This window comes from Fragaria vesca, linkage group LG5 (assembly GCF_000184155.1).
Source record: "Fragaria vesca subsp. vesca linkage group LG5, FraVesHawaii_1.0, whole genome shotgun sequence".
In the NCBI taxonomy this organism is placed as follows: domain Eukaryota; kingdom Viridiplantae; phylum Streptophyta; class Magnoliopsida; order Rosales; family Rosaceae; genus Fragaria; species Fragaria vesca.
The window spans coordinates 10,886,425-10,899,835 of record NC_020495.1 but is presented as its reverse complement, the minus strand read 5'-3'; the positions used below and the strand labels follow the sequence as shown (position 1 = coordinate 10,899,835).

The window sequence follows — 13,411 nt, the reverse complement described above, 5'->3', positions numbered from 1 at the left end:
TCTCTCTCTCTCTCTCTCTCTCTCTCTCTCTCTTCCCAAACCCTAACCCTAATCCCCAATCTACGATGACCTAGAACCTCCGCTCCGCTCTATTTCCGGCGAGTCCAGCTCCCCCCGCGCCACCAATCAAGAGCTGAAATCTCCACCACGATGCCGCCGAACGCCGATCTGGACCGCCAGATCGACCACCTGATGCAGTGCAAGCCTCTGACGGAGGCGGAGGTCAAGACGCTGTGCGAGCAGGCGAGGACGATCCTCGTCGAGGAGTGGAATGTCCAGCCGGTCAAGTGTCCGGTCACCGTCTGCGGCGACATCCACGGCCAGTTTCACGACCTTGTTGAGCTTTTCCGGATCGGCGGCAGCGCTCCCGATACTAACTACCTCTTCATGGGCGACTATGTAGGTCAGTTTGGGAATTTCACACTTTTGTTCTTGCTTGATTTTTGTGAATTGGATTTAGCTGTTCGTTTCATATGTGGGTGAAGATTTGATATTGGAATGAGTTTTAGGTAATGTGATAGGTTCGGTATCGAGTTTCGATATGTAAATGTAACAGAAGCTGGTTATCCTTGTTGTTACTTCATTAGATGCTTAGGTAATAGATCATTGTCTAGGAATGTAGATTAAGTTTCTGTAAGACTTAGATATTGACTTGGTTCTGGGTAGATTGGATTAGTCAATACTCTACTTTTGAGTTTAATAGAACCCGCAGGTGTGACCTGTTCTTTAAATGAGGTGGTTTATGTCCTATTTTGAACTTGATCATAGTTCATCCGTCCTAATTTGTAGATCTTTGGTTGTATGTCATACAATAGGGAAAATTAGTTGTATATGTATGTTTATTGAGGATCAGTCTAGCGTTATTTGACAGTAGAACATGGTGTTCACGGCATTTTTCAGTAATCCTGAGATTTTCCTTTTTCTTGTGCAGATCGAGGATACTACTCCGTGGAGACTGTCACACTTCTAGTGGCCCTGAAAGTACGTTACAGAGATAGAATTACAATTCTCAGAGGAAATCATGAGAGTCGGCAAATTACTCAAGTGTAAGTCTTTACTCTTTTCAAGTTTTCATTCCAAAAGTGGAACCTCATGAGTAATATTAGTGAAGGTTGTGGAACAGACTCCTAATGTGAAATAACTCCTGTTTAGTCTTGTTGAGGAAGCAATTGAATATCTTGTAGATGGTTTTTTATCAGCTTCATTTATTGAAATGAAGAATACCTGTGAATAGAAATGTTAAGTTTCATTGAAATACTTGTACCAGACTATTGTTTAAGGGTCAGAAGTCCTGGTTAATATATCTGAACTTTTGCTTTTTCAGGTATGGGTTTTATGATGAGTGTTTGAGGAAATATGGAAATGCCAATGTCTGGAAGCATTTCACTGACCTTTTTGATTATCTGCCACTGACAGCCTTAATTGAGAGTCAGGTATTAGTTTTATATGTAAATGCTAATGTCTTGAAATACTCTCTTACCCTGCTATTCCCATAGCTCACTTAACAAGTGTTCTTTTGATTTTTATGATCCTTTTAGATCTTCTGCTTGCATGGTGGACTTTCCCCCTCTTTGGATACCTTGGACAATATTCGGGCTCTTGATCGCATACAGGAGGTACAGTAAATTTTTCCACTTCATGTGTACTTCAGAGCGCTATTACATGTTTATCTCCTCTAAAATATTCTTCCTAGCAAGTCTGTTCAATGTATGTCAGACTAACATGACTAACTGACCCAACTTTTAACTTTTTAATTGAGTCATTATTTGTCACAGAGTATTTTGCACTTCAAAGTTTAAACTTGCAGATTAATATTTCTAAAACCCTCTCTGATCTTGCAAACCGACCCGATCTGCTTGCCAGCTATTAACTTTTCTGAAATACAGCCTGAGTCGAATTGGTCTGTTATCTAACCAACCCATTATGCTTTATCAATATTACATCCTCGCTTATAAATGTAGATAGAAGAAGCTGAGACAACTTAAACCGTAACACTACCGAACAATTACGTGAGGCTTGTTTTGCAGTCTCTCTCATATTAGACATTTTTAAGATGTAAATGTATACAGCCATAAGCATCTCTTGTATAAGTAGGTCTGACATCGTCATATCATGGTGTATGTAATGCATGTATGGAATTGATTTTTAATCATACTCTTCCCTTGAGCAGGTTCCTCATGAGGGCCCAATGTGCGATCTCTTGTGGTCGGACCCGGATGATCGATGCGGTTGGGGAATATCTCCTCGAGGTGCAGGGTATACTTTTGGTCAAGATATAGCAGCACAGTTTAACCATACTAATGGGCTGAGTCTTATTTCTAGAGCTCACCAGCTTGTTATGGAAGGCTACAATTGGTGCCAGGTTAGTTCATAAGAAGCAGAAATATCTTTTCAAATTAATGCTTTTAAAGTTCAATTTTTTTGAATTCTGCTTTATCATTTTAGGAAAAGAATGTTGTAACGGTATTTAGTGCTCCAAATTACTGCTATCGATGTGGAAATATGGCTGCAATCCTTGAGATTGGAGAGAACATGGAGCAGAATTTCCTTCAATTTGACCCAGCACCTCGCCAAGTTGAACCCGATACAACACGAAGAACTCCAGACTATTTTTTGTGATCCACATAACTTACCACCGATTAGCTATTCTTCTTGTTCCTTATCGTGATTTTGTAGATTTGTCTCACAAAGAAGATGAGTTTTGATGTTCAGTTGAGAAAGAGACGGAAAGACAACATATCATTCTTTTGGTTAGAGTTGTTTTTTTGCTTAATTCATGTGATTTATAGAATATTCTTGGTAACACTTGCTTCTTGTATTGAAATAGTTGAAAAGGATGGATGGAAACCACAGCGACAAGCTATGTGTTTCAAGGGCTACATTGTATTTTGGTAATAGAAAGTTTGTTTCCATGTTCAATCTCACAAACTTCTTGCATCAGATCAATCTATGAGGCTTATTGCATTAGACATATCTAGACTCTAGAATAGACAAACCCCAACTTATGTCATGGCTGTCCTATGTGCACCTTGGACAAATCCACTTGCTATTTGCTATGTCCTCATGAGCTCTTTTAGGTCAGGAATTCATTTTACTTCTTGAACTTGCACTCCCAAAGGATAGCGTAAGTTCATGAGTCGATGTATATGGAGCAAAAAGTTGGGGAAAAAAGGTCTATTTAGAAAGTGAATATAATTACAGAAAAATCGTATGCTTTTGGATCCGTACATGAAGCAACAGTCTACTGAAAGAGAAAAGCTCTAGTGAATTAGTACAGTTCAAGCAATCCATTTGAGGAGATTTCACAAGGTCCTTCTGGTCCTCCAGGTCCTCCCGTCTTTGCTTGTCAGCCGTGAAAACTGTGTCACCCCTCCTTTCTACCTTCTTTGAATCTGTGGCAGTACGAAACACCAACAGTATCCTAGCATCTTCATCATCAAAGCAGATGACATACAGGTTAGTCAACTAAGCTACTGATCATGCATAATCCAGGAAAAGTTGGTAAATGAAGAATTCAAAATTACGGAACTTAGTAAATGAAGCTTCATTCTATCTAATCAAAGTAATAGGGGAAAGAATATTGACGTAAAAGTTTGTATGATTCATAAGAATTACCAGCAGAACTACAGAGATTAGAGAAGAAGACTTCTAAGGTAGTCCATCTTTTTGTGCCTCTGAAGACGTCTTGTTTTGTTCTTCCGGAGATGACTGCTTTTGTTCCTCCGATGACTGTGTTTGGCCCCAAAACATTCGAGCAAAAACAGACTGCTTTTGTTCCTCCGGATGCGTCTTGTTTAGCTCGCTTTGCTCCTTCTTTTGTTCTTCTAGAGGCTCCTCTGTAGGCGTCTTAGTTTGCTCCTTCTTTTGGTCCTCTAAAGGTGTCTTGTTTTGCTCCTTCCTGTGTTCCTCCGGAGCCATCTTGTTTTGTTCCTCTGTAGGTGGTGTAGGCAGTGTAGGCAGATTCACAAGGTGCCGGAGTTTCTGTAAATTTTGAGTTATCTCTGTCAAAAGTTTTGTTCCTTCACTATGTTTCTCAAGTGACTTAGCAGCATACTCTAGGAATCCAGTGTCTGATTCAAGAGCCTTCACCCTATCACTAAGATGGGACAATAGGGACAATTGTCTTGTTAGGGCAGCTTTGTTTCCATTTCCTGCAGTACCAGAAACAGTAAGTATTCCTTTTTCGAAGATTCAAAACAGTTATTCATACTCATTTTAAACTTTTATGGTTGTATGTTTTACCTATCTCATCCTCATTCAGACCATCCGGCAAGGAAAACCCATTAGATGACAAGTTTGATAAGTTTCTCTTGTCTAGTTTCTTGAGCCGCCCAAGGAGGTAGGTCTTCTCCCCTTTCAGTGGTTTCAAACTTTCAGCAAGGGCAGTGTCGACTGCATTCTCCTCCTTTGCTGACCCAGCTTGATCATTTTGCGCGTTGTTTGCGCTTGAAGAATTACCAGATTCAGCAGCCTCATCTTGGTCCTTGTAGACAAATTCCTTCAATAATCCATATTTTTCCCTATAAGCCTCTATTTCAGCCTCTAAAACCCTCATATCATCTTCTCTCTTGGCAAGCAAGTCATATGTTGCTTCCAGGGCTTCTTGGTCATACTCCGCCTGCTCCTCCATCATTCTCTGATACTGCAATGCCTCCATCTGAACAGCAGCCTTCTCTGCTTGTAGCCTTGTGATCATAGCCATTGCCTCGTCAGCTGCTACAGCTGAAGCACTTCTTTCTTCGTCAAGTTCCATGTACAGAGCCATTAGGGACTTCTTGTCCAAGCGAACCTGTCTCTTCAGACGTTGCAAAATTGAATCACAATCCGTATCATTTGGAAGATTTCCATCAACCGATTCCAAAACAAACTCGCTCTTTTCAAGTGGTGATTTCTTTGAGATCCTCATAGCCACCCTAGGACTATTTTGAGCTGAATCTGTTAGTGGTATTCCAAAGAACTTGTTTCCTCTACCAAATAGGGGAGTCCTATTAGCATCATCAGTTAATTCATCACCTTCTGCCAATAGTGGCAGTGTAGCAGCTTTCGGATCTTCCTTTTCTGCACACACAAAAATTCCATCCCCTAAATCATTTCATGCTTGGAAAACACATATCCATAAACTTACTGTTAAGAGCTATTGGAATTATGATTAGCTTAAACTCTTCATAAGCATAGGTGACTAGTGAAGATACCAAAGTAAATATGTGTTTAGGGGACTCACGATTTTTTGAGTGTGCTCCATACTCATCCTCTGGAAGCTCGGACTCATTTTCAGACATAAACTTGAGTTCTGAGTATCGAATAGGGGGCAAGTCCAAACCAGGAGCATCATCATTTTTCCCTAAGGGTGCTCGTGGAGAAGGTGTAGGAGCCTGCGCAAGCGCGGTTACATTTTTCCCTTTGGGGTAGGAGGGAGACTGACTCAACTTCAATGGCGCACCGCAACACGAACACCCTATAGTCATGCTGTCCCTACTCTTCTCAATGGTCCCTGCATCCTCCCATGTCCTTGCTGCAGGCACACTCAGCTGAATTTGATGTTGATCATCCTCCACAAAGCACTCAAGATCCTTGTGCAGGATCCCAACTAGGGACTTGTATGTGTCGAAATCAGACTCTTTCTCGGTTGCAAATGAAAGAAGACATGCCTCACACATCTTTCTTATGTCAGATAGCCTCTTGTGGTTGTGGCAGTAAGCAAGGTAGGAAACATCTTTCTTGTGAGATTCACATATGGAATCATTGTAATAGAAATCACGACCTCTGTTAACGAGAATGTGATCGATCTTGGTGCAAAGCCAGCAGGGAGTTGTGAGCTCAAATAACTTGGCAAACTCATTGGCAAGAAACGCAACAAAGCCATCAAGGAAGAGCAGAATGATCAAGACCCATTCGAGCACAGCATAGACCATGAAACGTGGGAGCTGTCCCATGTTTTGCTCCACAAATAGGGTGAAGCGTCCCTTTGCCATTGTCTTCTTGTTTGAACTCATGAAACAAACGTATAATACCAAGAACTTTTGGCGGGTTTAGATTGAAAACTGAAGGGGGTTACGAACATGGAGTCGAAAAATGAGAGTGCTCAGAGGCTGATGAGATGGAAGATCATGACCTTTGTGCCTAGATCATGACCTTTCCTCTATTCCTGTTGTGTGTTTGAGTCTAAGGAGAAGGGTAATGTTCCAAATCAAGGTTTTAAGTTTTGGGTGGTGGAATTCATTTGCCTACATATAGAAAACAAGCTTGGGAAAAATGGCGGTTCCTAGGCTAATTATGTACCTGAAATAACGGTCTATCATGCACAATCCAACCAATTGGATAAGAAAAACGTCAGCGTTTCCCTGGGAACAGAGTTAAACCACTGATTTACCATACTCGAGCTTTCTGTTCCAGAAGAGATTTTAGGTTAGAATAGCCTGTCATGATAAGATGTGCCTTCCATTATGGTTGATCATGGTCCTTTTCTGTTTTCCTTTTTCTTTTTTAATTTTTAAAGATCAAAGAGTTAATTTCATATTACAAACGTAAGCTCGTATTGATGAAAGAAAAGGTTCATTCAAGGAAAAATGGGTTACCGAAGAGAGTAATTTCTTTTGTTCAAATATAAATAACTATTATCGTAAGATTTATTCCATTACATAAAAAGGCTGCCTGAAGGTTACTAACTACTTGCTGATCTCTTACAAAGACAGTAACTACTTAGCCTAATAATCAAAGAAGGTCAATGAAACACAAGCAACTGTAAAGGTGCTAGCCTGAAGACAAAACATTTGCAGACATATAAGGAGATCTGCTCCCCTGGACCTGAAGAAACCAGTTGATTCGATGAGTATAATCTCGCTCTTGCTTTGATATATAACAGAAAGAACATCTTGATGACATTTGCAATTATTCAAGAAGTGGATATTTAGATGGGTTCAATACCTGCAATAAACTGGTAGGAATTTGGATAAAACCCTGCAGCAGAAGATTGACCTTTTCCAGAGTGCCTTGTGGAACAGGTGTTATAACATATAGCAAGCCTTTGAGTGTGTCAATGCTCCTCACAATTCCTAGTTCAACAGGCATCAAACAAATGGTAGCATCAGAACATCTGGTTGTTTTCACTTTTCACACCAAAATAAAAGAATAAATATAACCAGAATCAGATAAACATCCATGGATCATTCAAACAAATAAACTTTTCAAGAAATAAATTTTGTCTTTGGAACTACATTACTGTTTTTTTTGGAAAATCTATCATTTAATCCAGAATTCCAGACACACAAGAGCCGGAATATATAAAACAATGAGCGCTCACGAACCTTCACACACTCAATCAGATAATTGTGGCAGCATGAAGTTGCAAAAGTAACTTACCAAGACCAAAACACCAAGGTAAATCTTTTGGGCCTTCAGAGCTAGCGGCCAAGCCAACAATGCTTCCATTCAAACTGTAGAAGATCTCAGTACCTGGAACCTAGCACAGAAGAATTTTACTATTATAGACATTGATCACAAGTCCCATGTTGACACATAATCAAAATCCATGAATGTCCTTCAAAAACAGGAATAGTCTAAAATCGAGTAGTAATGTCAAACACCAAGATTGAATGGCCACAATATGCAGTGAGTCAATCAACTGTTAGAACTAACCTGACAATGGAGATGTCTAATCTTAATGCTAGATATGGGAACTTCATAAGGAGGGTGAGATGCCAAAGCATGAGCTAGTTCTTTGATTGTAGAAATGTTCAAGTTACTTGAAAAGCACTGCCTGAAATAAGCCATTAAACGTATATCGCGCAGAAGCCTTGCATCCTTTTGGACTAGAACCCTGCAACATAATGCAGATGAGATATAGACAGAACCCAGCATTCTCATCTTCTAGAAAGCATATGCTACTTATGAAAGCACAAAAAGCTAAATAAACAATTGCATCAAATGATATTTCAGACTTCAATCAACAACAATCATGTCCTACAAGTTCTTTTCAAGTACAAAACTTTGGCACTTAGGCTAGAACAAATAGGTCAAGGGAAAGATGAACACTAAATAATAATGAACCTAGTAGTTAAAAAGAAAAAAAAAAAAAAAAAGGAAAAAAAAGTAAGGAAAAGAAAATACCATTGATGAATCTACTCACAAGGTGGGTAAGCAAAAACTGTACTAATGAGATGCATTCAAGTAGAACTTTCCAAAAAAAAGATGCATTCAACAAAAAAGATGCATTCAAGTATTCCAGACAGTATAGAAGACAGAGAGCTTACGATCTATTCAAAGAGTCCTGGCGAGCTGAACTGATCTCTGTTAGATTTATCATACCATCATAATCCTCATCTAACCAGAATGCCCCATCTGGTAGATTCTTACTCTGAGCAGATATGTTTATTTTAACAACATGGGTAGGGGAAATATACTTTAGCATATCCACCAAAAGATCATAACCAATACCTAAAACACAAGAGGAAGGAATAAATCAATTATAGTATTCTATATACAGCCCAAAACCTCATCAAAGAAGAATCACAAGCTAGCCACTTGGGCCTTGGCTGAAATAGTTCATGACCAGGGTGGAACTTCAGTAAGTGTTAATTCAAATCTCACTGGGAAACAGATTAAGTATTGCATCTAAAAGGGGCCAATTAAACCAAGCTAAACACCATACCTTTCACCCATCCAGGTGTATTCACAACGAGAGGCAATCCAATATTACTCGAATCATCACTGTTGCAATACTCCTTGCGATAGTCATCATATAAAGCAAATATGCAATTTAAGTATGTTGTTGGATTTCTTTTCGAAGAAACATCGCCAAAGAACAAACATCTGATGGACAGAGACAACATATCAGTCATCAGGATCAAATAACTTGTATTTAAAAAGATCTCATGTATTGAACATGTAATGTGGGTCATGAACTGGTAACCGTTGTCTTAACATTAACTCCAAACTCCATTTCATGCAGTCTTTGCCATCTCAATTGCCACATACAGTAGTGGTGACTACAGAGGCAAACTGAACCTTACTAACCCCCAAGTGTCCATACCAATCAACTAGCTCCTAAGAACTTCAACTGTTCCACATCTATAAGGCGTCAACTCTACTATATCGTCGATGAAACAAACTCGGATCTTCCCATTTCTAAAGGTAGAATAACGAAAAACTCAACAAACCTTGTCTCGGTAACAAAATGCATTTCAGTAAAAGAAGAAACCAACAATGCATAACAACTCTAACAGCCTAAAAACCATAACCATTCTACTCCCGAGTAAAAAAAATACATAGCTAGGAATATAAACACTACATACCTCTCTGCCGTCTTCATATGTGGGATTGTCAAATCTATATCCAACCAAGCAAAAATAAAACAACAACAATTAGCAAAACCTCCACCCAGAAAAAAAAAAAAAAAAAAAAATTAGCAGAAACTAAAGAAACAATTACCTGGAGTAACTTCATCTACCACAGTGAGAGATAGAAACCCAGGAGGACTAAACTCAGGTTGACCAACATCAGTATCCAAGTACCCAACTTTCTTATACCTGTTAACAAAAAGCACCAAACTTTAATATTTCTAAACGCAAAAGACTAAAACTTGAGTACAAATTTGAAGTGAGCAGCTGACCGGAGGAGAAGAGTGTTGAGGAGGTAGCGGGAGAAGGTGGACTTTCCGCAGTTCTTGGCGCCGCAGACTAAGACAATAGGCGGCAGCGAAGTGAGGGAGCCGTGTGCGACGGCTTCGGCGGCGGAGGACCATTCCGGCGGTATGTATATGTTCGGCGACGGGTTCTCGGGTCCTGAAATTGAAGCCATTCGGTTCGGGTTGGTTTACTGTGTGCTTTTGAAGTTGTGTGAAGCAGCGGCTTTTGAAATTTATATGTTTTTTCTCAATGAAATACGCATGGGCTCGGGTCATGCACTCATGCTACGTGTATGTTTTCCGGAGTCATTGGGGTGCAAGTGGTCCAGTGATCGAACGTTAAAGAATGAAATTCCCTAATTCGATATTGATTCACGAAGTTGTTAAAGTAGTCACAATGTTGCAAATGTATATATTGGAGGAGAGCTGTTTCCACCTGTGTATTACGAGTATCCTCACGTAAAAGTAATACTAAGATCAGGTCTTCAATCATATCACATTAATTAAACGGATGATACGTTTAATCATTCTTAAGAATATCACGTGTCGCTAATATTAGTCGAGTTCAATAACATTGTTTCATTTAGGCTAAGCTGAACGGGGAATTGAACCAATCAACAACATATCCTTCATATGTGGACCAACCATGTTAATTTGGTGATAAATTTCCCAAGGTGATAGTCAAATGATTCTCGATTCAGTTTATTTTTACAAAATAATTTCTCTATTTGGCGATCACTCGGTTCTTGATTCAATTATCAAAATGTTAAATATGTGATGTATAACAATTTTTAAATTCAATGGTTAGATGACTTTCGATTCAGTTAGTTTTTCGTAAATTGTCAAAGATCAGTTACGTTTTCGCAAATTGTCAAATATCGGTCATATAATAATTTCTCTATCTAAGGGTCCAAGATATAGCCAACTTTTGGTAAAATGTCAAACAAGCGTTATATTATAATGTCTCAATTTGATGTTCATACCTTTTTCCGTCGATCCGGTTAACTATCTTACAAAAATGTGAACAACAGTATAACACATTGTATCATAGTTTTCTATTTTAACAATGTGACGACATTCAATTCATTCAACTCTATCGAGAATTCCAAAAAAGACATAAAACACACACGAATGATACCACAGAATTACTTTTCAATTCCAACTAAAAAAGAAACAAAATCATCCCATCATTCTTTGAAAAGAAACAACTCCATTGGCACAGTATCTTCATTCTACTACTCTAGTCGCCGGCCAACTCCCTCTCCCCACCTCTGGTTGGTGCGGTTAAAACTCAAAAGCGTTTTCCCGATCTGCCACACCCATCTAATCTTACGCCACGTGTCCACCCCACCACCCATCTCTTTCAATTTAAAAAACCAACACACTTACACAGCGGAACGTTGACCAAGAGTCAAACCCCTCTCGTCGCTCAGATCAGACGGCCTCAAATCCCAAGCCTTCTCTGTCTCACCGGGGCGCCAAAAACCCCCAAAAAAAAAAGCCCGATAAAAATCGAAACCGGAGAGAGAGAGAGCAAGAGAGCTTCAGTAGCTTAAGCTGGAGTGACCAGATTGGCAGAAACGATGGAGCTCCAGAACACTGTGAAAGATGCCCTAAACGCACTGTACCATCATCCCGACGACGCCGTTCGGATGGAAGCCGATCGCTTTCTGCAGAATTTCCAGAAAACCCTAGACGCCTGGCAGGTACTTTAGATTTGGATTCTCTTTCAGCTTTTGTGAGGTGTTGATCGGTGAGTGTTGCGTTCGAATTTGATTAGGTTTAGTTTTGAGTAATCTGAATCGAGCGGTGTGAAAAGGAAGTGGTTTTGTGATTGCTCAGGTGATTTTTTATGTGTGGAAATTTTGAAATTGGAAAGAAAACGGTGAATTTTGATGTTCCGTGTTTAGGCTTTGTGGAATTTACAGGCGTAATTTTTGTGTGTGTGTTTTTTTTAAAGATTTTCCGAAGTTTGTTTCGGTTACTTTGTGGAGAATATGATTATTACTTGTGTGTTTGTATTGCATTTTCTGAGTTGATTTTATCACTGCAGCTATCTCTTTATTGTATTGACTCATTGTAGAAGCTCTAATGTGCTGCTATTCGATTAGGTTGCTGATAACTTGCTTCACGACTCCACTAGCAATCTGGAAACTTTGATATTTTGCTCCCAGACCCTTAGAAGCAAGGTAATTTGCTTTCCCTATTGGTTTCTGCTTTTTTCTTAGGTTGCCGGTGATGTTTAAGATGCAGTGGTCAAAATTTGTGAACATTATGTAGGTTATGATGGCTGCTTTGGTTTTTGATTGTTGGTTCGTTTTTTATCTTCTCCAGGTACAACGAGATTTTGAAGAACTACCTTCTGAAGCTTTTCGCCCATTGCGCGATTCCTTAAATGTGAGTGAGCGTCCCTTATCACGTTTCTTGTTGTTGAATTAATTTTTATATGTAGAGTTGCTGAATTTGTACGTATACATTTATTGGGTGCCATATTACTTGATAAACCTCTAGAACAAACCCTATATTGATATATCAAAATGATGGGATGGTTTGATAGGAAGGGAGTAAAAGGGCTCCAAAGGAAGTTTAGACTTCATCTCAGTTCCCGTGAATAGTGATTAGGTTCTCCTCTTGTAGGATTCTTACAAGTTTAACATAGCTGTTTATCACTCATAGTGGGTTGCCCTTATGTTCTCACCTAGCTTACTGATTTTGTCTTGTACTTTTTTTTTGTTTGCTTATTTATTGTCTTCGGATAGTGTCTTAACTTTAACAGTATCTTGTTCATGGATGTTTTAATTGCAGAACTTATTGAGAGAGTTCCATAAGGGTGCCCCTAAAGTCAGAACTCAGGTATTAACCAGGAGCTACATGGACATTCATTCATTAAATAATTTTATAACCCTAAGAGCCAAGAGGATATTATTCTGAATAGCTTGCCTTTGTAGATTAGCATTGCTGTTGCTGCTCTGGCTGTACACGTTCCTGCTGAAGATTGGGGGGATGGTGGTATAGTAAACTGGCTTCGGGATGAGATGAATTCACATCCAGAATATATACCCGGATTTTTAGAGTTACTGACAGTTTTGCCTGAGGTATGTATGCTATATATATATATTAGTTAGATATTTTACCTTTTATATTTTGCACTGTAGGCGACTGATTGCAATATAATTAATGTGTTGGTCCATGTTAAATGTTGAAGATACTTCATAAAAATTAAGTAATGCCACATGGTAGTTATTGGTTGGTCTGTAGACTGAAAAGGTTGTCATAGTGGTTTTGAGTTTGGTTCCACTCTGGCATGTGGAGTACCAGATATCTGAGGCCTGATGAATAGATTAAGTGCAGTAAAATGGGTGTTATCTATAGCTACAACATCGCAATACTCACAAAAAAAAAATATGGAAAAAAATAAATAAATAAAAATGAAAGAAGAAGAGAAGATGTGTCAATAATAATAATGTTGCTGGGAAATACTTGTCCTGTACTCAGAACAGTTACTATTTGACACCATATATGTTCTTGGGTCTTTTCACTTAACTGAGGACTTTCATTTATTCCAAAACATTATCATGTTGTTATTAGTGGTCTCATATATGTCCCAAATAATGTACTACGTGCATGCTCGTGCCTACTTTTTCGCACGTTCCTGACTTTTCTATATCTCTGTACAATCAGGAAGTATTCAACTACAAGATAGCAGCTCGCCCGGAAAGACGCCGGCAATTCGAGAAAGAACTTACTTCTCAAATGGAGGTTGCTCTTAACATATTGACAGCATGTTTG

At 39.1% G+C, this 13,411-nt stretch overlaps 3 protein-coding genes and 1 pseudogene across 4 annotated transcripts in view; 2 read left to right on the top strand and 2 right to left on the bottom strand.

Annotated features, from left to right (window-relative positions):
• Window position 1: 1 nt before the first annotated feature.
• LOC101310418 (serine/threonine-protein phosphatase PP2A-2 catalytic subunit-like) lies at window positions 2-2,923 on the top strand. The gene is made up of 6 exons (XM_004299571.1): window positions 2-403; window positions 932-1,046; window positions 1,325-1,433; window positions 1,539-1,616; window positions 2,171-2,362; window positions 2,446-2,923. The coding sequence occupies exons 1-6, from the start codon at window positions 151-153 to the stop codon at window positions 2,617-2,619; spliced, it is 921 nt and encodes a 306-aa protein (XP_004299619.1). The 5' UTR covers window positions 2-150; the 3' UTR covers window positions 2,620-2,923.
• Window positions 2,924-3,648: 725 nt separating this feature from the next.
• Window positions 3,649-5,972, bottom strand: LOC101306928. The gene is made up of 3 exons (XM_004301244.1): window positions 5,222-5,972; window positions 4,243-5,016; window positions 3,649-4,151 (listed from the first exon to the last, which is right to left on the bottom strand). The coding sequence occupies exons 1-3, from the start codon at window positions 5,970-5,972 to the stop codon at window positions 3,649-3,651; spliced, it is 2,028 nt and encodes a 675-aa protein (XP_004301292.1).
• A 778-nt stretch (window positions 5,973-6,750) lies between these two features.
• Window positions 6,751-9,795, bottom strand: LOC101306640 (polynucleotide 5'-hydroxyl-kinase NOL9-like). The gene is made up of 9 exons (XM_004301243.1): window positions 9,608-9,795; window positions 9,427-9,524; window positions 9,291-9,324; window positions 8,648-8,808; window positions 8,250-8,433; window positions 7,636-7,816; window positions 7,360-7,459; window positions 6,925-7,052; window positions 6,751-6,804 (listed from the first exon to the last, which is right to left on the bottom strand). The coding sequence occupies exons 1-9, from the start codon at window positions 9,793-9,795 to the stop codon at window positions 6,751-6,753; spliced, it is 1,128 nt and encodes a 375-aa protein (XP_004301291.1).
• Window positions 9,796-11,123: 1,328 nt separating this feature from the next.
• The window catches only part of LOC101304675, a 9,837-nt pseudogene continuing 7,549 nt past the window's right edge, over window positions 11,124-13,411 (top strand). The window contains exons 1-6 of the transcript XR_184660.1: window positions 11,124-11,328; window positions 11,734-11,811; window positions 11,957-12,019; window positions 12,428-12,475; window positions 12,571-12,717; window positions 13,304-13,407. The product of XR_184660.1 is annotated as a transportin-3-like (transcript). The remainder of the gene's footprint in view (window positions 11,329-11,733; window positions 11,812-11,956; window positions 12,020-12,427; window positions 12,476-12,570; window positions 12,718-13,303; window positions 13,408-13,411) is intronic.

Coding starts and splice junctions, on each gene's coding strand:
- LOC101310418 (XM_004299571.1), top strand. CDS start 151: ATGCCGCCGAACGCCGATCTGGACCGCCAGATCGACCACCTGATGCAG. Junction 404..931: donor CTTCATGGGCGACTATGTAG/GTCAGTTTGGGA, acceptor TTTCTTGTGCAG/ATCGAGGATACTACTCCGTG. Junction 2,363..2,445: donor AAGGCTACAATTGGTGCCAG/GTTAGTTCATAA, acceptor TTATCATTTTAG/GAAAAGAATGTTGTAACGGT.
- LOC101306928 (XM_004301244.1), bottom strand. CDS start 5,972: ATGGCAAAGGGACGCTTCACCCTATTTGTGGAGCAAAACATGGGACAG. Junction 5,017..5,221: donor TGGAGCACACTCAAAAAATC/GTGAGTCCCCTA, acceptor CACTATTGGCAG/AAGGTGATGAATTAACTGAT. Junction 4,152..4,242: donor TCTGAATGAGGATGAGATAG/GTAAAACATACA, acceptor CTGGTACTGCAG/GAAATGGAAACAAAGCTGCC.
- LOC101306640 (XM_004301243.1), bottom strand. CDS start 9,795: ATGGCTTCAATTTCAGGACCCGAGAACCCGTCGCCGAACATATACATA. Junction 8,434..8,647: donor TACACCTGGATGGGTGAAAG/GTATGGTGTTTA, acceptor CTTGTGTTTTAG/GTATTGGTTATGATCTTTTG. Junction 7,460..7,635: donor TTAGACATCTCCATTGTCAG/GTTAGTTCTAAC, acceptor CTTCTGTGCTAG/GTTCCAGGTACTGAGATCTT.